This window comes from Lampetra planeri, chromosome 43 (assembly GCF_965212315.1).
Source record: "Lampetra planeri chromosome 43, kcLamPlan1.2.h2, whole genome shotgun sequence".
Taxonomy (NCBI): domain Eukaryota; kingdom Metazoa; phylum Chordata; class Hyperoartia; order Petromyzontiformes; family Petromyzontidae; genus Lampetra; species Lampetra planeri.
This window is the reverse complement of record NC_136149.1, coordinates 6,761,811-6,786,708: the sequence shown is the minus strand read 5'-3', so window position 1 is coordinate 6,786,708 and position 24,898 is coordinate 6,761,811. Positions and strand designations below refer to the sequence as shown.

The window sequence follows — 24,898 nt, the reverse complement described above, 5'->3', positions numbered from 1 at the left end:
GGATAACGTTATTATGCGGTTTTACACAATTAGGTAATTTCGAAGTAATATTCAAACGTGTAAAATCTGAACCGTGAGACACTCAGGCAGGTGACCTAAGATTCGTGTTTGTTACGGATTAACTTCAGGAAGATGATGAGCACAACACGTGGAGTAATCACGGCTTGGCTCGCAAGGAGCGAGAGAGGGGGGTCGAGACAGAGAGAGGCACTCGCACCTCCTCCTGCAGCTTTGCCGCCTTAGCCTCGGAGCTGCTGAACGCCTGGTTCAGCAGCTCGATGTGGCGCCGCTGGTCCCCATTAGCCGAGCGAAGCCCCGCAAGCTCCACCTCCAGCTTCTCCTTGGTCAGCAGGGTCTCCTTGTCTGCAAGTGGCATACAGCGAGAAGGTGAATATTTCACAAGCGCATACTCGGGTGGCTTTTTTTTTTCAATAAAGGTAACGCAAACAGAAGGGTACACTCTACATATCAAGGTCACGATGTCAACATGGCCAAACCCGCTAAGTCCACCGTCGCACTTTACCAACACTTTCTTCTCCCTATGGCAGATCTGCGGCTGCTGCTGCAGTAGACACGCGACCTCTATGGATCTGCCCTCACAGTATTCCACCAACTGCTCTTAGTTCTTCCCATTGGTCATACCAGTGGAGACCATATTCCCATGACTGTCTGCTGCAACATATAATTTACATGTTGTGTGTAGTACAGTACTAGGGTCCTGCATCATGATCCAGTGGCAATGCAGGCGTCCGCATTTTAAATTAGTTCCAGAGGGTGGCGCACCTGCACACAGAGCTCCATGAGACACCAACTCCCAGCTCATAAAAGAAACAAAATAATGGAACATACCCTCCAATAACTCCGTGTGCGCTAACACAGTAGAGCAATTCAGGCAAGCAGCCGTGATGTCAAAGGCACAACCCATGATGAAGTTGTCAGCACAAACTCTTTAAGTATTCCAGAATCTGAGTAAAACAACTGCTAAGTTAGCTACATTTTTAGAGGCGCACATCACCAACTTAATTAACCCAATTTTTTTTTTTAAATGTCTATTCGATTAACGCCTAAGAGGTCCACTGTAATTGCACACCACCTGTTAAAGTGCAACTATAGATGGGTGAAGCCACTAAGGGCTACGTGTGTCTTCCCTCTTGAGATATCGGCACCTGTTGTTTGAACTTCGGCTACCAATCGAGATCCATGCCCAACCACCAGCAGGTCACCAGCATCCACTTCAACTATCACATATTTGAAATAATAATATGCGAAACAAATATACGTGGCATTTTTTTTCGGACAAATATGCCTAGCATCACAGGGTAAATCTTCCTTATTACATGGGGAACATACCATTCCATTAGCGATCTCGCATATACGGAAATTGATACAAATCACAGCAGCCCTGGACTGGCACGGCACTCCGTTGTGCTGTGTGGAGTGGCTGTGCTAAGGAAAAATGTTGATCGTCAACGGAAACCTATTTTAAATAACGTTACTAAATCTAGGCCATTATAATTATAATGCATAGCGGAGATGGTATAAAGGACATTTTTGTCCTTCTGCCGATTTCCATTGCTCATGGTCATGAGACGCTCGTAAGCAGTGACTGACCCAGTGGAAAGCATTTGCTCGCATTCCAAATGCCAAGGAAGCTGCCAAGCAGGTGTTTCTTCAAAAAGGCTGCTAAATTTATAGCAAAATGCATCATACCCCAGTGGGCTCATGGCTCTAAATAACAAGAACAACATTTAAAACCTCTAATGTAAAAATATTTGTGCTAAATATGGGAAATATTACACCATTCCAATATTATTATGTGCGTTTTCTATCTTCATAATGTACATACTAATCTCTAAGCGGTGTCTGTGACGCATTCATTTGTAAATACTGCGACCTATTTTAAGACCGTTTGCACCCTCAAAAACATATGCAACACAAGCTCTGTAACATTTGTTTCCACTCATCAGACAGCGGTGTTGTGCAGGGTAATGAGTGGACATGGTGCATTATGACATGAACCACTCAGGGCTTTAGGATGATGTGTTTAAGGCACATTAAAACTGGGAAAGCTGTTGACAAGCACTGACAAAATACAGCTAAAACAGGCTTCCAGCAAACATAAAAAATCGACGTCTTCATGACATTAGACTTTTCTAGCCCCAGAACAAGAACATTAACAGTGCACATACCGAGGCACGAGTGCCAGTTGGCTGCACGTGATCGACACAGCCAACGTGTGGTGGTGGTGAGAAGAGCCCTAACACCGACACAGCTCTTGCTGTCACCCGATTAAGAAGAGATCCCCCATACCCATCGCGGCTACTGAACGAAGTGCAGCGGAATGAAGGCCAGACACTACCCAAACGCAGCCTCCACAATAACAGGTGTTCATTACTCGTTAACAAAATCTTGCGACATCGTGCGAACACAACATCCAAACTTTCCTTTTCAACAAACTTGTGCGTCAAAACGGTTACACATTCACCATACCATGCTTGCCATAAAAGTTGGCAAGTGTAACTTTCAACGTCGCTGCCTTTGAAATCCTGCCGAAATCCATCCTTTTTGAGATGCAGGCCAGGCTACAGCGTGGCCCACGGGGTGCAGGGAGAGCGATGCGGGCAATGCGTGGCCCGCACTGTGGTGTCACAGCAGCCAGCTCTCTGCCCTGTGTCGACCGTGGTATGGCTGGAATCCTGCCTCTTCTACATACCCGGGCCTAAATTGGGCACTGGCAGATGCCAGGCGCACACACCGGGCTCACTCTGGAGGCACATGCGTCCACGCGGGAATGTGCAGAGTCTTTTTCGTCGCAGCAAAGTGTCGTGCCCAGCCAATAAAGAAGCTGACAACACAGCGCACAAGCTGCCACTGATACAAGGCTGGCTGCGTACCTCATATATATCCATGTCTGTTAATGCACTAACCACCACAAATCCACGTTCATTTCTGTAATTAAATTTTTCTATGGATGGGTTTTTTTTTTTATAGTTGTCCAAACCATCTTTGTCTACGGGAAATTATTACAATTTTATATTGATCAATGCTTTGAGCTATAGATTGGTTGTTTTTGCACAAATTTAGTTAGTTTTTCCTCTAATTTCTAGCTGCTTTATTGTTGTACTTTGTTTTATTTGATTGCCTTTGTTAATTTTGGTGACCCCAGGTCCCTCTTGCAGGTGAGACTCTCATGGTCTCTTGAAGTCTTATCTGGTTAAACAAAATACATTTTAAACTTGATCCTAATCCAAACCAATATCTGAAGAAGCCACACATGAAACAAATAGGAACCCGATGCCATAAGGGCGAGAGATGAATTCACCCATCCATGAATGCAGATGCGTACAAATATTAATCGAGTTGGGTGTTGCTGTACAATATATATATTTTTATTTCTTCCTTGAGGACACAAACATCGGCCTTGTATCACAAACCTAAAGGAGATGTGTAAGTATACATCAGCTTTGGAATAGGTGCTCACCATTTGGCCCAAAAGAGAACTTTACCCATACCCATAACAGTCATCATTGAACTTGATGTTTAACCAAATCAAAATTACACTGACGTAAGTCTGTTTTCACTGCGTAAAATCTTTTTTTTTTATTGGCCTATGGTCAATTTGGACCAATGTTTTCCTGCCACAATTGCCTAAGCAGGAAAACTCTGGTCTAGTTTTCACTCCCGATTAGCACGGTTGGCTACGTATGGTGCGAAATAAGTTCAACATACATACGGAAGACTCCTTGAGTGTCATCCAACAGTGTGACCTATTAAAAGATTCTGCAGTTTTCTGATGTTACAGCCATGATTATATCAGGAACAGCACAGAGCACCATTCCCTGCATCCAGTACAAGTGTATATAACTCACGATGCACTACCGTGCTGATTAATAATTAAGGCTGTGCATTGCTTGTTTTTAATACTGGTCAATGAAAGTCCACATCATCCAACATCGCACTCAAGAGTCTGTGCAGAGACAGTATTCGGCTGCTTGACAGTTCTCATGACACACCCACCCATCTTCCTGACACTGCAGGAAACTGAGTCAGTCACATCAGGCCAAGTACACGCTGAATCATGAAAGTTTAAATGCCTTTGAATAAAGTCCGCCAATTCTCTCACTAATTTGACCTACAACCTAAGCCAGCCCCAGGTGACATTTTTATTTTTGGCTGCTTCAGGAACCAACATAAACTGGACCAGCCCTCAGCAACAAACAAATTAAAGACAAGCACTACCTGCACCGTGTGCAAGTTTGCCAAGTGACAGCCCTGCATGTGTTCCCCATTCCACATCCATGGCAAGGCTCACTTAAGCATCTTCAACTCGTCCTACATAATGGCCAATCAGGTGGACCAGTGGCAGAGCGAGTGGCTCGCAATCGGCAGGATGCGAGTTCAAGTCTTGGTTGAAGTGTGCATCGGTCTGTGAGGAAGTCAACATCTGTTTCATAGGTATACTCACCCATGCCATAATAATGTGGAATTGTCCACCATTAGCTCTGGGCTGTAAACAGCAGATGAATAGATGAGCACCGCATCAACGCTCATTAAACAGTAAATCAATTTGGCTTCACAACGGCGGCCCCTGCTTGGTAGGACATGCGAAGCCACTCCACTTCTGCTGCACCGGCTGCCAGAGCTTACCCTGCCAAATTATCTACTCGACTCCTTCCCCCACTGAATATAAAGAACGAGCATTTATCAATTGCCTCTTATGGTTTGTGTTGTATCCCATAAAACCGGTTGTTTCATGTATATATTAGACATGTAAAAAGGCATCGGTTCCTTGGATGAAATAAACTCCTACACTCAGGACACACGAACCAAATCAAGCATGTGAGTACATACTATTTGCAACATATGGAAATTGTATGCAAAATTATGATAACATAGAAGAAATTCAATATTCTTTGATTCTTTCGGTAAAGTCACATAGATAGAAAAAAAATAATAAAGTGAATAAAAGAAAACATTATACAAATAAAAAAGACGAAGGTACTTTGCAAACCCACTGGCTATCAACAAAGATTCGTTCAATTTTGACTTAAAACTTTCGTGACTGCAGGAATTATATTCTTCGTTCTTTTGGTAAAGTCACGTAAAAAAAATAAGAAAAGCAAAAAAACACATTAAAAAAAAATAGTTAAGTAAAATAAAAAATTTGAAAATAAAAGCAAAAAACCCATGACGTTACAATCGCAACACAAGCGGTGTTCATCAGGCGGAGATAAAAGAGGGGGCAAGCCTCCAAATGTAACGGCTTATAAGGGTTCCAAAGTGAGTGGGCAGGGGACGAGAGCTGCGCAAGCAACACGCTAATGCAGGAGCTAAATAATGGGTGATTTGGGAGGAGGTGAGCTTGTCAACGCAAAATTATTTTAATTTTATTTACTATTTTTATTGTGGGTTTTTGCTGTTATTTTCAACTTATGAATTTTTTAAATAATTATTTTCATTTGACATATATTTTATTATTTATATATATTTTTTCTATCTCCGTGACTTTACCGAAAGAACCAAGAATATGAATTCCTGCAGTCACGACAGTTTTAATTCTAAATTTAGCTCCCTCTATGGGGAGGGTTTCCACATAACCATAAGATCTTTTAACAAACTCCGAGACAAGAAAGCTCATCTGATCGAGTCACTCACATTTCTGAAGAGATGCTGCGACTCGAAGGTAATACCTACCTCATTCACACTGATCTCTGCTGCTGTCACATCCTCCAATGCCAAACGAATTTTGTTTAGAGCGAGCTTGGCCCTGATCTGAGAGAATGAGACTGCTCCGCACTGAACTAGATCATGTAGATAAGACACTCTTGAAATCACACTTAACATTGACAGAAAAAATATCTACATCTGATTGTGAACATGTAGATTACATGACCACTTCATCAGCAGCTACAATGTCAGCTAAATGTAAAGATAATCTAATTTACAAATTCAACCTCCTTTCCAATAAAAAACCAGATCCACACATTAAAAAGTTAGACCTTGACAAGGTTGTTATCAATCTGGTAATAGCCCAATTTTCGATGGTCAAAATTTAGTTTTGGTTAAAGGATTGAACTTTGCAGTCACCCCCAAACACATACCAGTGGATGACATTATTGCTCAGGTCGATGTAGCTCTTAAGGGTTTGGGACACATCGCTGCAGGCGTGACAAGATCTGAAATCGCTGCAACCCTCAAAAGCGCTAAGATACCAGTCAGCAACATCCGTAAGGAGGAGTGCTTGGAGTTATTTCAATAAAAAAGAGGGAAGATATCGTCATCCTCTCAGCCAACAAGGGCAATGCCACGGTCATCATGGAAAAAAACGTGTACAATAACAAAATTCAGGCCCTACTTAATGATGGTAGCTACACAAAAATTAAAAGAGATCCCACCAACTGCCTCGTTACAAAAACGAACAGTATCATCACTGATTCAGCTTCATTAATTAAACAGACCAAACGGTTTTCCTTAAAACCTTCTGCTGGTAGACCACCCAGACTATATGGCTTACCAAAAATCCATAAAGGAGGTACACCCCTTCATCCCATCATCTCCACCGCTGGCTCACCCATCTACAAACTGGCCCGATATTTGTTGGAGACCTTTCACTGGTAAGAACACCTCTTCTGTTCTTAACTCAGCTCACCTGGTATCGTAAATTAAATACATCTCACTGTCCCCAGGTGATTTGCTCGTCAGTTTCGATGTAGTTTCTCTGTTCACCAAAGTTCCTGTGCCAGATACCATTGCAATAATTGAAGATGTGGTACAACAAGGACTGAGTGCTGATGTACCAGCCCTGGTGAGACACTGCCTCACCAATACATACTTCACTTGGGATGGAACATTCTGCAAACAAACTGAAGGCACCCCAATGGGTTCTCCCTTATCTCCGGTTGTGGCCAACATTTTCATGGAAAAATTTGAGATGGACGCCATCCAGGCATCCACTCTACGCCCGTCCTTGTGGAAGAGGTACGTGGATGACACGTTTGTCATCTGGCCACATGGCCAACCGGCTCTGAAATAATTCCTCAACCACATCAATTCCATACACCTAGCAATCAAATTCAGCATGGAGGTAGAAAAAGATGGAATGCTACCCTTCTTGGATGTCTTAATCAAAAAGAGACCAGATTGCTCAATGAGCCACTTTGTCTACAGGAAAGTAACCCATACTGACGCCTACCTAAAACCTGATTCCCACCACCATCCATCCCAGAAGAATTCCCTCATCAAAATGCTACACCATAGAGCTCAATGTATCTCCGACCATGAACACCTGACTAGTGAACTCAAACGCATACACCAAGCTCTCAAGGCAAATGGATATTCTGACTACACAATCCGCAAAGCCATCACCCCAACCGTGAGGAAGGAGCCATCTGAAGTTCCAATCAAAACCATCACCTTGCCTTACATAGCAGGGACAAGCAAAAATATTTCCAAAAACTTGAACAAACACAAGATCCAGGTCCAATTTTACAGGACATAAAATTCGTGACCTGATCCCATCTGTGAAGGACAAGATTCCTGACATGCAATATACCAGCGTCTACAAACTAAGCTGTATCTGTGGCAGCAGTTACATTGGGGAAACTAAACGACATGTCTCGGACCGTGTTCGTGAACATAACGCCGATCTGAAACACGGCAGGACAAATACTTCTGCCGTGGCTGATCATTACTTTAATGCGGCTAGCTCACGTGAAATTTATTTCTCTAAGACGATGGTACTTTGCAAGCTGACTGGCTATCAACAAAGATTTGTTCACGAAGCCATCCATATATAGACAGACACAATTTCAACCGAGACAACAGCAATCATTGGAAAGATGTCATCAACCACTTTGGGTCATGACTTGATTTGTGTTTTCTTGTCAACCTCTACCGTCAGCAATGTGGATGTGTGTAGCGAGGTGCAATGCCCCCCCCCCCCTGATCTCTACCCCTTCTCCCCCCTATCTCTGCCCCCCCTCTCTCTCTCCCCCTGTATCTGCCCCCTTCCTCCCCCCAATTGTCTGCCCCTACATGAGCGCTGGCTGACTGGCTGCCCCGCCCATGCTGTTTGCACTGCACAAGCTCACCTCCTCTCAACTCCCCATTGTTTAGCTCCTGCATTAGCGTGTTGCTTGCGCAGCTCTCGTCCCCCGCCCACTCACTTTGGAACCCTTATAAGCCGTTACATTTGGAGGCTTGCCCCCTTTTTTCTCTCTACCTGATGAAGACCGCTTGTGTTGCGATCGAAACGTCATGGGTTTTTTGCTTTTATTATTTTCAATTAATTAGGATTTTAAATTGTAATTTTAATTGAATTTTACTACATTTATTTTTATAGCGGTTTTTAGCTTTTATTATTCAAAATTAATTATTAATATATTATTTTTATAATTTTTATTTTATTATGTTTTAGTTTTCTATCTACGTGACTTTACCTAAAGAAACAAGCATATATAAAGATTCGCTCATGAAGCCATCCATATATAGACATAGACACAATTTCAACAGAGAAGATAGGTACAAACTCAGCAATCACTGAAAGAATGTTATCAACTAGTTCAAGTCATAACTTTCTGTAATGTTTCCATTTTAGACCTGGCAGCCCTTTAATTGGTGGAAGCCCACCACCAGGACCATCGCAGCCCACTACTACCATCACCACTAGCAGTAGCCCTTTATTGGTGGAAGCCCACCACCTGTACCATCATTACCCACTACTACCATCACCTCTCGCAGCAGCAACCTCCACAGTCAACAGTGTGAGTGTGTAAAGCGAGGTGCAATGATTACCTGGCAGCCCTTTAATTGGTGGAAACCCACCACCAGCGCCGTCGTTGTCGACTACTATCACTTACATTAACATTACCTGCCCCGCCCATGCTGATGACACTTGGGCTACGCCCATTTTTAACCTTTATAAACAGTTTGCCTTTAGAGGTTAACCCCTTTTTCCTGATGTGTTGCGATCGAATTTATTATTTTTATTAACTTTATTATTATTTTTCTATCTACGTGACTTTACCGAAAGAACCAAAGAATATGAATTCCTGCAGTCACGAAAGTTAAGTTAAAAAAAAAGATACGCTGATTTAGAGATAATTATACAAATGAGAGAGAAAACAACAACAACAAACTTTAAAAGCATTGAGCTCAAATTGTGATTACCAAATTGTTCAAGAATGTCAGTGATTTCATGGTCAAAAGAGCATTGAAGCAATGATTATCTCCTGTTTACAGCCATAAGCCAGTGTTGGAAATTCTACATTCCTATGGAAGGGGAAAGTCTATCCAGAGAACACGGTTGACTTCCCCACACAAAGTGGTATACATTTTATAAACATGGAGGTATGATAGGGCTGAGCCAACCCCCAACCAGGATTTTTATTTTACCGTTGAGCCACCTGGCCGATTTTCAGCATAATGTATCCATACATCATATGTGTGAACATTTCTTGAGATAATAAAGCATCAGCATATACACACAAGAATATATACTTCTTTTAGCGCTGCCTCTTATAACGCAGTTTCGATATACCGCTCCGTCCAGGAGGAAAATTCCTGCGTGGATCAACCCATAGATGGAAGTAGGCATGGCCTTGCCCATGGGGGTATGTCTTTGCCCATATATATGGTCTTGTGGAATGGGAATCGAGGTGTCTGTTGAATCGATTCTGCTCATAGTCAATCCGACAGCCACATTTGGGTATCGATTGATCGAGGGTTAATCACTGCAATAATTAATTGGCGATTCATGGATTGAGTAATCCCATTGGTCAGTGTAGCTTCCTGCAGAACATGTATGTATGTTGAACTTCTTTCACACCGTATGTAGCCAATTGTGGTAATCGGAGGTGTGGGGGAAGGACGACAAATTAACCACAAAAATAAGTTCTAAAGAAGTTAGTTTTCAATCTAGATTTAAAAGTGCGTAGCTCCAGTGGCTTCCTAATATCTGAAGAGCATTCCAGACGGCAGACGGTAGTTAATCTTAGGTAACCTCTGACCGAATGCACTGGTGAGTACATAACTTGTAATTTTTTAATGTCATTATGATTAAAAGTGACTATTTTTATGTATAAAATGCATTAATACATTTATCATGTGTACAGTATCATTATTATGGCTATTACCGATACTTAAATGAGGTCCTCATATATCGCTCACAGGTGAAGAAAATGTCTATTGGTAACGCACCTCCATTGGAGCTCTATGTATAATAACCTCCTATAGCGCTGCTTCGTATGGAGCTCCGTTTATCAAGAATGCATCCTGAGCGCTATAAGGAGGTATGCCTATATGTGAATGAGTATTTTTTAGCATTGCTTTTGTACAATCAATAAAATGTCGGCTCAGATATTGTAAAAGCAAAGCATTCAGAAGTACCACAGACTCAAATGTTAATTCCAGCAACCAATCCAGCAACCAAATACATCACTCTCTGACTGATCAAGAGGCACGTACTCTGAGCGATGAGCTTGGCGATGGTTAGCTTGTTGTCCTCAGAATTCTCGTATTCCCTGCTTGCAAGCTGCTTATTCGACGTCTCAAGACGATCTGCAACAACAACATGGGGGGTGACACAGGCGCGTTGGATTGAAGTAATCGCGTAACTCGGGAACTGTGCTGGGCCTCACCTCGCCTCAAGTCGGGCAATCGTGTTGGGAGCCCCGAGCAAGGGCCAGATTAAGGTTCTTGTAGGCCCTAGGCACTTCTGTTTCGTAGGCCTTCAGTGATAACTTTCCACAGTTGGTGCTGCTGCCCCATGTTATTACTACCGCCGCTGTCACTCGCTTGTTTCACGCGTACTGCGTCTAGCGGCTGGACAGATGTCGTTCGTGATACATTCATTATTTAGTCTGTGCCCTAATTCGCTTCGTGCCGCAGATAAGCAAATTTAATGTGAAAATTCTGCCTCTTTGCATATAGTTTACCTATCCTTGATATGTCAATATTTTTTATTCACGAAGATATCTTGTTACATTTTTTTTATCACAAAAACAAAAGAAAAACATGGTCAAAATTTGTTTTCACAGGCCCACTGTGCCAATTGGATAATACGGCCCTGGCCCAAGCCATTGTCAGCAGACACCCCCCCCCCCTGCACCACTCACCCCTCAGGTCTCTGTTGAAGTCGTGCAGCCTTCTGATCTCCGATTCCATCTTGGTCCTCATCGCTTTCTCCAGGGTCTCTCGCTTGGACGTGGACTTTTCCAGGTTCTCGTAGGCTTCGGAGATCCGCAGGACCTCGCGCTCCATCTGCGTGGGTGCGCAGATATCACACAGGCAAATAAGACAACGCCGCTCCTTCTCGGGCAAATGTGACATTTTTTCACTGTGAAAAATTACATCAAAAGCAGTATTCAGCCAAAACATAAAAAATCAGTCTTCAACATAAAAAAAATGTATGTTATGGTTTAACAAGTCGAAATGGGTAGTTTTGTACAAGCAATTATATTGCATGCGGTGAGAGGAAGAAGCTATCGAGAGATATGCTTAAAAGGAAAACATTAGCCTTCAAATGTCAAGAAAACAACGTTCCCTCTACATGTAAAACTGGTTTGGTTAGGACCCTGGGAGATGAAAAATCCATTACATAATCGGACAAGATTGTGCAATGCTCCGGGCACATTATATACAGTGCGTAACTTGCATACAGTTTGTGAATACAAAAAAAAATGCCCATTTGTGTCCTACAATTTACATTACATTGACAAATTCTCGTCAAGATGATTTCCATAAAAACGTATCAAAAACCCCTTGAGCATTGGTTGTAAGGAAAGCAGTACAAGTTTCCTTTTTGGAAACATCTCCAGTAAAAAGTCAGGTGTGTTTTGCAAACCTTGGGATATATACATAAGTGTGTGCAGTCAAACAGCAACAGGGCATGCATAGATGATGCAATCATTCTGGGTGCATGCAGAATGCAGCAAAATAGCTTTTTAACATATCTAATTTATATTTATACAGATGGGCTCAATCGTCTTCTGAAATGGCACCATTGCTATACACTGCCTGGGGGGGGGGAGAAATCCTGAAAAAAGTGGTTGCATAGCTGAGCTCTGAGCTCATGTATTAGTCGAATGCGTCACCACGGAGAGGACATTGTGCCATGTGCGCAGGAGTTCTGGCCCTCCCATCGAAGCATCAACACAAGACTTTACCACAACAATCACTACCATCATGGCAGACAACAAACGACACCCACGCATTTACCTCTGTTGTTCATCTGCAGAAAGAATATGCAGGGATAAACTACAGCAATGGCGATTCAGTTTCAATGTATATGTGCAGTACCCTCCAACGCCACGTGCCATATGAAGATGCTGAAGTCAGTTTAAATACGTAAACCATGAACACATGTTCTAGCCCACGAAACTGTACATCACAAGTAATCCTTCCAATTGCACATGAAGGCCGATTATCACCACCACAGTCTCCATCAGGAATAGGTTGGAAAGAAACCGCGATTCAAGTTTTGAAAAGATTAGGACATAAATCCTTAAGCGGACAGCTTGAAAATATGTAGCATGCAATTATACTCCGATTAAAATTAATGATCATACTCGCAACGCATGCATTGAATATTGTTCCCAAACAATCCAACCGAACTATTGAAAGTTAATGTGATGGTGTTAAAGCATGACCTAAACATTGGTACTTAAGGACTCATGGAGAGGTTCCCTGTTACAACTTGATTCGTGAATACAATCCACATATAAATGTAAAGCTTGACCTGCAACCTTGTTGTCTGACGAGGGAGACGCATGCCAATCAGTTTAACTGTTAATTTAGACCCATATTTTCACAGGCTTCCTGTAGAGTTAAAGGTAAGAAGATAACAGTTACAAATGGTGTTCACTAAAAATATTGTTTTAAAAGTTACGCCATGCAAATGCAGTAATGCAGTATACGGCAACGTGGCTAGCGATGTGCATCACCTGTGATGCAAGCAGTTGTAAAGCTACAGATTTCACCCATTCCCTTGACTAGCACACAGCTTTTGCAAAGAATATTCCTCCAGCACTGTTTCAGGGTCCTTGATAAACGACATTACCTTTTGCAGCTTGACGTCTTTCTCACAATAGCTCTCCAGCTCACTACGCAGCAGCTGGTTCTCCTCCGTAAGCAACTCCACCGTCTGCTGGGATCTGAAGACAAAACATCGTCACACATTTGTTGCTGCAGTGGACACTGGACGAAGGCCATCTTATTCTCACAAGATGCAGATCACTCCGTCGCAGGAAGAGATTTCCGAGGCTGCGACGGTGTAAACATCCCCCCCTACGTGCGCTTCAGATGTAACCATGCTGACCTCAGCAGCATGAAGTGAAGCTCCTCTCCAGGACCTGCTGTGTGAGCCATGCTGAGCTGTCCTCCGAGTCCGGCGTACATCGGAGTATGCTGTGCCACTGCCGTCGTCAGGGTCATGGACCCAAGGTTCTGCACGGGACCTGGCAAGGCCCCGGCACCAGGCATCTGCATGGACAAGCTCCCGGCACTGCCTTGTGATGCAGATGGGCTGTGGTACTGCATCTGCATGTGCTGCATCCCTTGTTGAGTTTGCCTGCCAATGGCAAACAAGTATTGTCCTTCAAGTTAAGCAAGGAGTGCACTCAATAACATTTTTTACTGTTCTGCTTTATACCTAATACTTTACATCTCAGAATTCGAAGAACCCTGATTTAAAGCCAAATAGTATTTTATGATTTTTTTTCATTATATAAAATAGTCTCAGCGTCCCTCTCTCTCAATTCCTGTCTATTGCCTATGCCTATCTTCTTTTGTATCAGTCTTCTCTGTCCTCTAAATTTGAAGTTTTCGTGACTGCAAGGATTAATACTTTTTGTTTTTTTCCGTGAAGTCACGTAGGTAAAATTGAAATGAAAAAACAGCTAAATTAAATCACGACGTTTCGGAGGCAACACAATTTTGCTATGACGGTTCCACCTGAAGACGGAGGCTTGTGTTGCCTCTGAAACGTCGTGATTTAATTTAGTTGTTTTTTCATTTCATTATTTACCTACGTGACTTTACCGAAAAAACCAAAGAGTATTCTCTGTCCTCGTTTTTCCTCGTCTATAACTCCATTTGTTAAATTATCCCTTTATCTTTTTTTTTTCCCTGCTTAAACCTAAAATTTCACTTCATGTTTTATCCCAATTGATATTTGGCCAAAGGTGAATATTTGGTGCACCCTTAGTCACAGGCGTTTAATTACAAATGGCTCCGCATACCTGGCCATGTTGTATTCAGGTGGTGGCTGATATCTTAGAAGATGCTGTTCCGCTGCACCTGGCACATGATGATGATGCTGGTGCTGGAGAGCTGTAAATTGGTTTAGCTGGAGTGGACTTCCTTGCGGAGCGAACGCCGCCTTGTGTTTAAAAGGGTACTCTGGAGGTGGGCCCCGTGGGTCGTAAGGTCTCTGGGGCGGCGACTGATTTTGAAAGCGACAGAAGTCTGCACTCGACTGCTGTGGCACACTGCTGGGAGGGGAGCTGCCCAGCGGCAGCTGAGCCTTGGCTCCATTCTTCTCCAATGTGAGCTGCATGAGTCGCTCGCTCAGAGAGCGCACGTGGCCCTGCTTCAGCTCTTTAAGGCCGTCATCCTGCACCGACAAAACGTTCACCATAAAAAGGATTTTTTTTTTTGTTGCTATGACAAGTAGAAAAAAATTATCAAAATGCGATGTGTAGATTACACGCGACTATCCGGCAAAGCGGCTCGGCAGTCGTGAGCTGTTCACGATCAGAGGTCAAATTCTGGTTGGGGTGGTTGACTCAGCTCATCATCCCTCTAGGCCCAATAATGAGAACCATACTTTGTGAGGACATTAACATTTGGTTATCTTATGGAAAAACCAGACCCCACTGGAAGAATGTGGTAACCTCCACAAATCAAAATGAAAAAACGGAAAATAAACAATGCCTCAATGCTCATTTGAGCAAGAAATCACTGACTGTGCCTTGACTTCAAGAAACATGCTGAAGAAAAATCCATCAGAAATTGGATTTGTTTTGGATTGAACTTCATGGCATCTGTAATTTGCAATATACCAACAAAATAAACGAGTACAATCCATGAATGTCTTTCTAACACATGACAACATTCCTCCACCTCATCCTAAAGAATGCAGGCCGCTGCAGTGCCTGGAGAAGCAGCCATGGGATCTGTCGGAGGGTATAAAGCATTGGCGAGGTATGGTGGGAAAACGGCTTTGGCCAAAACGTCTTGCCCTGTGTACCTGCATGATGGGAAGTGGGCTGGTCCTCTGAACGGCTGGCCTGCCCTCCGTGCGGCCCTTCTGCGCGCCCACCGTGGCTGTCACGTAGAATGCAGCAGGGCCCGTGTTGCTCATCCTGGCCTGGTGAACCGTCTGCCCTTGACTGCAGCACACAAGATTCAATACTCGTCAGAGCCAGGTCTGGATAGAAGGCACAGAGTGAATCACGGATTGTTTATTATTATTATTCCACTTATTTAGCCAGGAAAGCCTCGCCGAGTCTTAAGACTAACTGCTAAGTAGTATGGGGTGATAATTGCTCTGTGCAATTCGAATTGAGTAGTTTTTCTCATTTGGACCATGACCCCAATAACACGATATCCTACTCTTTTTGAATGACGTCACGGGATCTTTAACATCCACTGTGAAGCAGAGGGAGCTTAGTATTTTGCGGCTAATATCCTCGCAGTATCAACCAGGGCAGTTAGCCGAATTTGAACTGCGCAACAAATAGTGAACGTGCCACCACTGGGCCATGTCATCACCACATTTAAAAGGCACAACGTTCTCAAGAGCAAAACGTAAACACACCTGACACTCGGTAAAGCTGAATATGGCAATTCAGTTGCACTTCCTCTGCTTTGGCTTCAGCAAGCAATTAACTGTTTCCGAGAGCCAATGCAGCAACACAAACGGAACACACCACTTGTCAATGACTTATGGGGGAGCGGTAGTGTGGCGATTAGCACTCTGCGCTATGAATCTGGTGACCCGGGTTCGATTCCCGCTCACGGCCAACACCAGCGGTCCTGGGCCTCCCCTAGGTCGATTCAGCTTTAAATGAGTACCTGGTGCGGTGTGTAAACATCTCCACTGGTGTTGGCCATCCACCCCCATCGTGTGCCGTTCTGGCTTTCATCGGTGCTGTTCGCTAACAGAACTTGCCCCAACAGTCTGGTCAGGCTATACGGGGGATCATCGTCTTTGTTTTTTTGTTACAAACTCAAATATTTTATCTACCAGGTAAATTCCAATAAGCTATTTGCGCTTTTTCAGAGGTGACCTGTTAATGCATAAAAGCTCATCGCAGTAGCGTATCATAAGTGGGAATTTATGGTGGCAGCCGAATAATCTAAACACACGTGTTTCTAAATGCGTAGGGCAAAAAAAACCTGGAGATAAATCCACGCGACCACGGGGAGAGAGAACATGTGAATCCAAATACACAGACATAATGGGTCAGGATCGAACCCACGAACTTCTGTGTAGAAGGCGAGAGAGATAACATCTCATCACCACAGCAGCAGGATGTGTGGGAATAGTATTCAATGAACATCAGAATAAGGTATGCCACAGCTTTACAAATATTTTATGACCATCTTCTCAAAATAAGTACAATACTTTTGGTATACATGGATATTGTCCAAAGAAAACACACTTCAATATTTTGAATAATTCACATTTATTTATGTATTAATGTTGCTCTATTGCCTATATATGTAACGGGCTTGTCACATACCCTTGACTCTGCAGGCTGGAGTAGTACTGAGAATGGACCTTGGCCTCCTCGTAAGATGGAAGTTCTTCAGTGGCAGTGTGATGCTGCTGATACTGCTGCTGCTGATACTGCTGCTGCTGAAGTGCTTGCTGCTGCAGTAAGGCAAGACGTTGGGCTTGCTTCTCTGGAGTCTCACTGCTTTGGTGTTCTTGACCCTGTGGCTCCTGTGTGGTAATAACACGGCAATGGTACATTACTTCCAGACCATGATATCCATATTGATTCAACGGCAGTTACACTTTGTCACGTGATTGCATATTAACAGTATTCACCATCTTTATTAAATGCAAGGAGAACACACGCCTGTTACAGTATACAGTTTCCAAGTGTATATTTTATCCTTAGCATCTCCCTAACACCTACAGGCTCACCATGTCTTAAGACTAAAATAACCCTACCATTGAGCCCATCCTCCCACTGGGGTTAATGAAATGAGCAGTACTACTTTGTGGGAACGTCAACAGTGGTTGTACTCCAGAGAGACTCACCCCCGCCATTGGAAAAAAATAATTTCCACCACTAGTTCAGAGCTTTAAACATGAGATGAAAACCACCTAAACGCTCAACTAATCAGGAATTGCTCGCTCTGACTATGCGTCCCAAATCCTGCGACATCTTGAAATGAACACTCAGTTCGACGACCACAGTTTATTGAACTACCATTGGGGTGTCATGTCACAGTGCGGCATCCAGTGCTGCTGACCTGCCGGGCAGATTGACGCAAATCCTGCACCAAGCTCTCCGTGGAAGAGATGGAGCTTCCTGCTGTCGCTGCCGGTGCGCCGCCCAAAGAGACCACTCCCAGAGACGCGGGAGCCAGGGACAAAGCTCCGTGGGAGGCGCCAGCACCCGTGGTGGCGTTGGCCGGCGTGGGTGACCCCGCGGTGGTCGCCTGCTGCTGGATGGCTAAGAGGCCACGGTTGTCGGTGACGCCGCCGTAGCGCAGCTGCTCTTGAATGAGCCTCTGCAGCACCTTTCCAGAGTTGTCTTCTGCAGCTCTCATTTCTAGCGCCCGCTCTCTTGCATAGGGGTCGCCCATGAAGTAAGACAGCGGGCCACTTAGCTCTCGACCACCTGCAACAATGTGGGGGGGATGTAAATTTTACTCTGAAATGCTCAATCTCGTGCGGTATAGAGAGCAAAATTAATACTGCGCCAGTCATGAGCCAAGCAAGTCCTGGCCTGTGTGCTGCAGCTTTCGCTCCTGCGATGCCAGAGAACGGCCTTGATTTCGTGTCGTTGCCACAAACCGTGTATTTTGTAAAATACAAAATAATTGCGAAGAGTCAAAATGGAGACTACAAAACAAATGGGCAAGCAATAAGCATCATTCTCATATGTTCTCACGAGCTTTACTACCCGGCTTCGCCCGGGACTTGGATTCACCACGCTGGCCGCCTTTGTCTCCCTAGTGGCGATGTTCACACACCACACCAGTTACTCATTTTAGGCTGAGTCGACCTAGGGGAAGCCCAGGACCGGTTCAAATAATCGTCACCAGTGGTGGCCGTGAGCGGGAATCTAACTCGGGTCGTCGGGTTCGTAGCGCAGCGCGCTCCCCACACACACACGCGCGCGTGTCCATACGTACACATACACGCGTCTGCTGCAGACACCCACAACTTTCAGGGTGTGTACGCCAGTAAACGACTGAAATAATAAAGCAATGCTGCACGAAGAACGCCTTAGACCTGCAACACATTTGTATTTTACTTTACCCGCGATCAGCAGGCACAATCCGTTACGCTTCCGCACGCGGGTCACATGACAGATGTGACGTCACAGCTCACTTGCCGTGCAAAATATATGCATTATTGCGCCCCCCCCAAAAAAAAAGTCTATTTTTATAATTTTTGCATGGTGTACAGTCTGGAAAGTACCCACATGGCACATTTCAAGTTTATTGCATGTCAAGAAGTATGCTAAACATTTTGAACAGACACACAATCACAAATTTCTCTTTTATATATATAGAAGATGAACCCAACCAATACAACCTCCACACCCCCAACAGCTCGTCTCTTGTTCGCTAGCCCTGAGCTCTTGCCACCCGCTAACACTCGCTCCAACCCTTTTGGGATCTGTGGATAAATGGTTGAGCAGAAGTGGTCTTCGGCATTCGTTATGGAATTTAATCACGCGGCAAGTACAAGATCGGTTTACTTTGATCAAGTTTACGACAATCAAATGAATAACACTATGCAAATAACTCCGTTATATTACGTTTGCAAGTTGCTCAGTATTGCAACCACTATTTTTACATTTTATTTGCAGATCAACAAACCAATATGTACTCCTTTCCTAACTCAAGCACAACCAGAGTGCAGTGTGTAACCAGCTCAAGCCCCATACCGTCACATATTAATCTCCGACATCTGCCTGTGCTGAGGTCTGAGGCCCCGAGGCACGCAACAGGAAATGCCAAGCAAGCCTCGGTTGGGTTCCCTATCCGCCCCCACCCCACACACCCAGCCCGGTCCCGTCCTCACATGGAAACCAAACAATCACCAGCGTAACAGTTACATCCAGTGTGTGTGTGCGGTTCTAAAACCTACGTGTGTGTGGGAGCTCAACGAAAACATCTGCTTTTGCATAACACGGAAAAACTAAAAAATACCTGTATTTTAAAAAAATCCTGATGGAACACTTCATACTACTCTATTCACATTTTTTTTATAATCGTGCCAGGCAATTAACTGTTTAGCTTTAGCTGATTAAATCCCTGAGCATTTGAAGACAAAGCCATGAGCACTTGAAGACAAATGCTCGACACACATTAACTATAAAGCAATGTGAAACAAAAACTCACGTTCATCAATAATACTGCTTAAATGGGAAAATACGTCACAGGTAACATTTCGGGCAATGGCCCTTTCTTCATAGCATAGAGAAAAGACATTTTCTAAAACATTGCATATTTTTAGATTTATTTTAAGCAGTGTTGATTAATGTGTGGAGATTGATTTTGTTAGTTGTCCTTGTGCACCACTGCAACGCAGCATCACCAAATAACGAGTGCAAAACAAGGCCACCACTTTCCTTGCAAATGAGCATTCGCACGTGGATTGACACGGCTACATCTTTTGTGTCAATTTACATTTCTCTTTGTGGCTCAGTATACGATTTCGCCCACTGACACATCTGAGACGAGCCAGCGCAGGGCCGCTCACAGTACGGGTGATTTTCCACTGGCTATTTTGCAAGCCAAGCCAGAACGAAATCATGCTACGCTAGCCTCACAAGACATTCAATCTGGCTCCGGGCCAAGCAGGTCCTGGGGTGGGGCGACGAACACATTCATTGCTTGTGGCATCACTCGGTACACCATGAAGACAATGCATCGCCACGCCATCTACGTGGATGTCCACTCATTCACTGTGTGTTATGTCAGTGGCACAACTGCAGTTAGAAAACAACCCGCAGAATTAAAAATCATAAAACGATCTGTGAAATCCCTTCCAGTGACCTCTTATCCACACTAGGGGTTGCAATCTTTCACCCACCCTGCTAGAGACAGAAATGTTCATCACATGATATTTTAATCTGAGACCTGACTTGTGAGCCCAATCAACTCACTCCACTTTCGAACGCAGTTTAACCACTGGCGGCTGCCGAGATCTATACCCAGCATCTCAGCAGAGCCAGCTCAGAGCTGACCTTTAGCAAAGCTAGAAATTGCTTTTAAACAGCCTGCCAGAAAAAAAATGTCATAGTGCACACTGAAAATGTAGCTCTGTGCACTGTACAAAGCCTGGCCGCAGTCAAGCCTCCCCAACCCCACGTAGTCGGTGATGTAAAAACACCCGAGCTCCCACAACAGGGCCCATTCATTCCACACTCTTCCTCTGCCTTAAACAGATTATATTCCAAGAATGTCCTCCAGGGAGTGCGGTACACTGTGGGATGGGGGTTGGGCAGCAGCCTTCTGGCGACAATCCCACCAGCTAAAGCCAAAACCATACCGAGCGTAGAAGTTTTTGTCAAATGTATTTGTAACAAGGCTGTGTGGCGCGCGTTTGTTTTTTAAGTCTCGGACACAAGGCGGTCATTATGTAGCCAACTCAGGAATGCCAGTTGCTTGAGCGCTCTGAGGACGACAGCCCCTACCACATGCACAGCCACCATCAGTGGTCACAGCAATACACACCTGGGCCTGATAAACCTCGACCGTGCAGCCAATAACTTAGCCTTCACGTGCGAGTTACAAACATACTAGAGTTATCATGCATTTGTTTAGGACTACATGATCCTGTGATTATGCCTTTTGCCAATTTTATCGAAAAAAACATTGGTATAAACCTGGTTGTGGTTTAAAATTTAGCGGTTTTTGCTGTTTCCACAATGTTATGTTTTTAAGAGACTCTTTTATCATATACTCTCCATTCACCCAAACAATGTAAAACCACAGGGACATTCCAACAGTTGCAAGGTACAAAGTTCCCTTGAATGCGAGTTAAACAAACACAGCAAGAGAAGCATTCCCCATTAATGAATGCGGTGTGTTCATGTTTACGTGTTTATAATTGGACATTTTACCATTACAATTTGTAAAACACAATACAACATCTCAAAGTAAATCTGTAAACACAGAATTATACATTTGTCCACGTAGTTTTCCCAAACATTACCGAGGGTAACGGTACGGCTAAATAGCTACCGTGACCCGATTGTCCCAGGATATACAGTGAATGCTGTCGAGAATGTAGAACAGTGAGGTTGTCAGGTATCTGAAAAACCCAGTGGTAAACTTCTTCCTTGCGATGCCATCGGGAGATTAAACCGTGTACATTTCTGAGCATTGAACAATTTAAACACCAAGAATATCTCACTTGCATTGTATTTTAAATCATTTAAATTAATTGTTGTTGAAGATGCCAATATAGAACCTCAACTATTCCGAGACGTGTTTTTTTTCCTCAGGGGTTAGCTTCCAATCCAAAACCACACCACATAGTTAAATATAGTAAACTGTGAAATATTAAAATCCTACATGTGCTTTAACGTGACCTTTTGAAGCATGGTCATGAGCACCGACTACTTTTCATCTTAGCAATACTGAATCACGAAAAATACTTCAGCCTCACTTTCCCTAGTTTTTGCAGAATGATAGGTTTGTGCCCGGCACATATAAGGTCTAACCGCAAACACCAATTTTTCCACTGGTGCATCCAAGCCAACCCAGCGCAGGGTCCTCACAGTACAGGTAGGTTTCCCATTAGCTGTTTGCCATGCCAAGCCAGAACCAAACTGTGCTACATAGTCCTCATAAGACATCCGAATCTGGCTTGGGGAGGGTCAAGCTGGCCCGGGGCAGCGTTAATGACATGTTCCTTGCATGACATGTCAGTGAGTATAACTCAAAAACGTCACTGCGTCATCTACACGCATCTTGATTTGTTCGTAGCGCGAGACGTCAGCGGCACGGCAGCTTGGCTTCTGCAGTAGAAAAAACATCCTGGCTCGGCACGGCCCTGGTGCAACTCAATTTCACAGTGGCTTTACCGAAAGAACCAAAGAGTATGGATCCCTGCAGTCACGGAAACTTCAAATCTAGATTGAGGTAAAACAAATACAAGAGGGGAAATGGAACCTTGTCATGAAAACCTTCCCAGGCGTGGAGTGCGTGTTCAGCACAGAACGGTGACCCACCAGCATGTGGAGGCTTCTTGCTCACTCTGCTGAGTCGCTCATGCCAGTGCAAGATATCAGCCCTCTGCGCACAGCTCTCGTTGGCCCAGTTCAGTCCCTGGGGTCTTGTTATGGTCGCCGATGCTGCCCTGTTGTCTGCTTCTGCACACACAGAATGACAGGGGTTGATGACATTTTAACCAGCCATGTGCTGCTGCCCAAGTGCACAAACACATATCAGTGATGGATCAATAGTTAATCACGTCCAAAAGATGGCCTCCTCTCATGCTGTCAATGTGCCTCACAGTCTCGGGATCCCACAATTCATCTCACTTCTGCACGTGAACTGATCTCATTGCTCCATTTCTTGGGCACCGTTCTCTTCTTTGGCTGCTGCTATTCCATCACCAGTCGTATCCATTGGCCACCATCTCTTGTGTTCTGTCCAAACCCACTTTACAAGTCAATGTCACCGATTTGCATTTGTTCCCGATCAACGCACTTTATTCACAGCGTAATTCCAAACATGTATCTCTCCATGCTTCTTTGTACACTTTTCAACGTTTGTTCAACGTCGTATAAGTCCATGTTTCTGATCCACGTCGCAGTAGGTAATAAGCGGCGATTAAAACATGTTCTTTAGAAAGTGTTATGCTAATTTTCCTCAACGGTTTCAGTGCTCCAAAAGCAATTAATCGTTGTAAAGTTATCCATATTCTGATTAGGTTACCACCATCACCAGTTTAACACGTAAAGATTCGCGACCAATATTATCCATAATATATTTGTTTGGGTTAGATTGCATAAACATTATGAATACCGCCATCACCATCTGTACTACAATGGTTATGCAGTCTCAGTAATGGTCAGAAATTCCCAACGCGGATTGGAGAGATTACACTCACCAGTACGGTGAGGTTACCGTATGGTCAAACTGCCCCATAATGACAGAGAATAAGGGCCTTCATCCACAAGTGGTTCGCAAAAAGGTTGTTAAATGATTGGCATTCTAACAAGCTGACGGGGAATTACCTCTAAATCCGTGTTAAATGCAGGGCACGGGGGTGGGTCACAGCTGGTGGTCACCTCCTACACCGAGACACCGGGCCTCCAGTCCTTAGTGGCTTTTGATTGCTTGTCCCGACAACAGCTGGCGGTAAGAAGAGGGCCTCCTCACTTCTAGAAATCCCTCTCGAGGATGTTTGGGTCCTCTCTTGCACGTTGAGCAGACGTCCTGGACGACGGGGTGGGACACTTTTTGTGTTTTGTTTAACCCCCGTCACACACACACGACCTGTGCCTATTGAATCTCCGGTGAGGCCAGACTGCCGATTGCAGTCGGAGGCGGACGAGGACATTTGAGACACCTTGACCCTTTGCTTCAAGTGCCTCGCTGGAAGATCGAACCGGCGACGACTTCTGGATTGCAAGTCCGGTGCGATAACCATTACACCACGATAGTTCCCATAAGTAGCAGGTTATGATGTTGACATAATTGTGTCCGCTATTCAAAACACAAGGAAGCAATGGTTGCATAGAACACGTGGAAAACGAGACACGGGGGCCCAGCGCGTGTAACAACATATGGCAGCAGATGGGGGCTCCCAGTTCACGCTGTCAGGGTAACACGCAGCGCACTGTACGGCCACGCGTTACCAACTCACACTGCCCACATTCACTCGTGTACAGCCATGGGGGTGAGACGCGAATGGAGAGAGTGTGGGGGGAGAGTGTGGAGAGTGTGGGGGGAGAGTGTGGAGAGTGTGGGGTGAGAGTGGAGAGTGTGAGGGAGAGTGTGGGGGGAGAGTGGGGAGCGCATAGGAGAGTGTGAGGAGTGAGCGTAGAGTGTGGGGTGAGAGTGGAGAATGTGGGGAGTGAGTGAAGAATGTGGGGAGTGGAGAGTGTGGGGAGAGTGTGGGGAGTGAGTGGGGAGCGCATAGGAGAGTATGATGAGTGTGAGGAGTGAGCGTAGAGTGTTGGGTGAGAGTGGAGAATGTGGGGAGTGAGTGAAGAATGTGGGGAGTGGAGAGTGTGGGGAGTGAGCGGGGAGTGAGTGTGAGGAGTGAGTGAAGAGTGTGGGGGAAGAGTGGAGAGTGTGGGGTGAGAGTGGAGAATTTGGGGGCAGTGAGTCCAGTGTGGGGAGTAACAGAGCAGTGTGGGGAGAGAGTATTGGAGGGCGTTCGATGACTGCCGTGAGGGGAGTATAAGGAATGTGGTGGGGAAGAGGATTGTCGGCACGAGTGAGCCGAGGCGTGTTGGAGGAGCGAGCGAGGAGAGTGTTGAGTGTGAGAGGAGGTGTGTTGTTGTGTGTTATTGTGTTGTGTGTGTGTGGAGGATGGCTCACCTCAAGTGTTCGCGTCTCCCCGATTTTCGCCGCCTCCGCCGCCGCTCGCCACACAAAGAAGATCGCGACGCCGAGTGACGCCCGCGGGGTAAGGGGCGTGGAATGGGCGGGGTGGGCGGGGCCGGGGGTGAGGGGCGGGGCC

General features: G+C 44.7%; 1 protein-coding gene across 2 annotated transcripts in view; it reads right to left on the bottom strand.

The window, feature by feature from the left end:
- LOC144732660 (angiomotin-like protein 1) overlaps positions 1-24,842 on the bottom strand; it is a 32,957-nt gene extending 8,115 nt beyond the window's left edge. Inside the window, exons 1-12 of one of the 2 annotated variants that reach the window (XM_078614193.1) lie at positions 24,757-24,820; positions 23,445-23,646; positions 22,434-22,574; positions 17,488-17,858; positions 16,746-16,948; positions 15,248-15,389; positions 14,238-14,611; positions 13,316-13,567; positions 13,058-13,151; positions 11,115-11,259; positions 10,465-10,557; positions 218-363 (exon numbers count right to left, since the gene is read on the bottom strand). In XM_078614193.1, coding sequence (XP_078470319.1) covers positions 218-363; positions 10,465-10,557; positions 11,115-11,259; positions 13,058-13,151; positions 13,316-13,567; positions 14,238-14,611; positions 15,248-15,389; positions 16,746-16,948; positions 17,488-17,823 — 1,785 coding nt within the window. In that variant the 5' untranslated portion in view covers positions 17,824-17,858; positions 22,434-22,574; positions 23,445-23,646; positions 24,757-24,820. Of the gene's footprint in view, positions 1-217; positions 364-10,464; positions 10,558-11,114; positions 11,260-13,057; positions 13,152-13,315; positions 13,568-14,237; positions 14,612-15,247; positions 15,390-16,745; positions 16,949-17,487; positions 17,859-22,433; positions 22,575-23,444; positions 23,647-24,756 lie in introns of both variants that reach the window. The other variant, XM_078614192.1, reaches the window with a different exon arrangement.
- Positions 24,843-24,898: the final 56 nt, after the last annotated feature.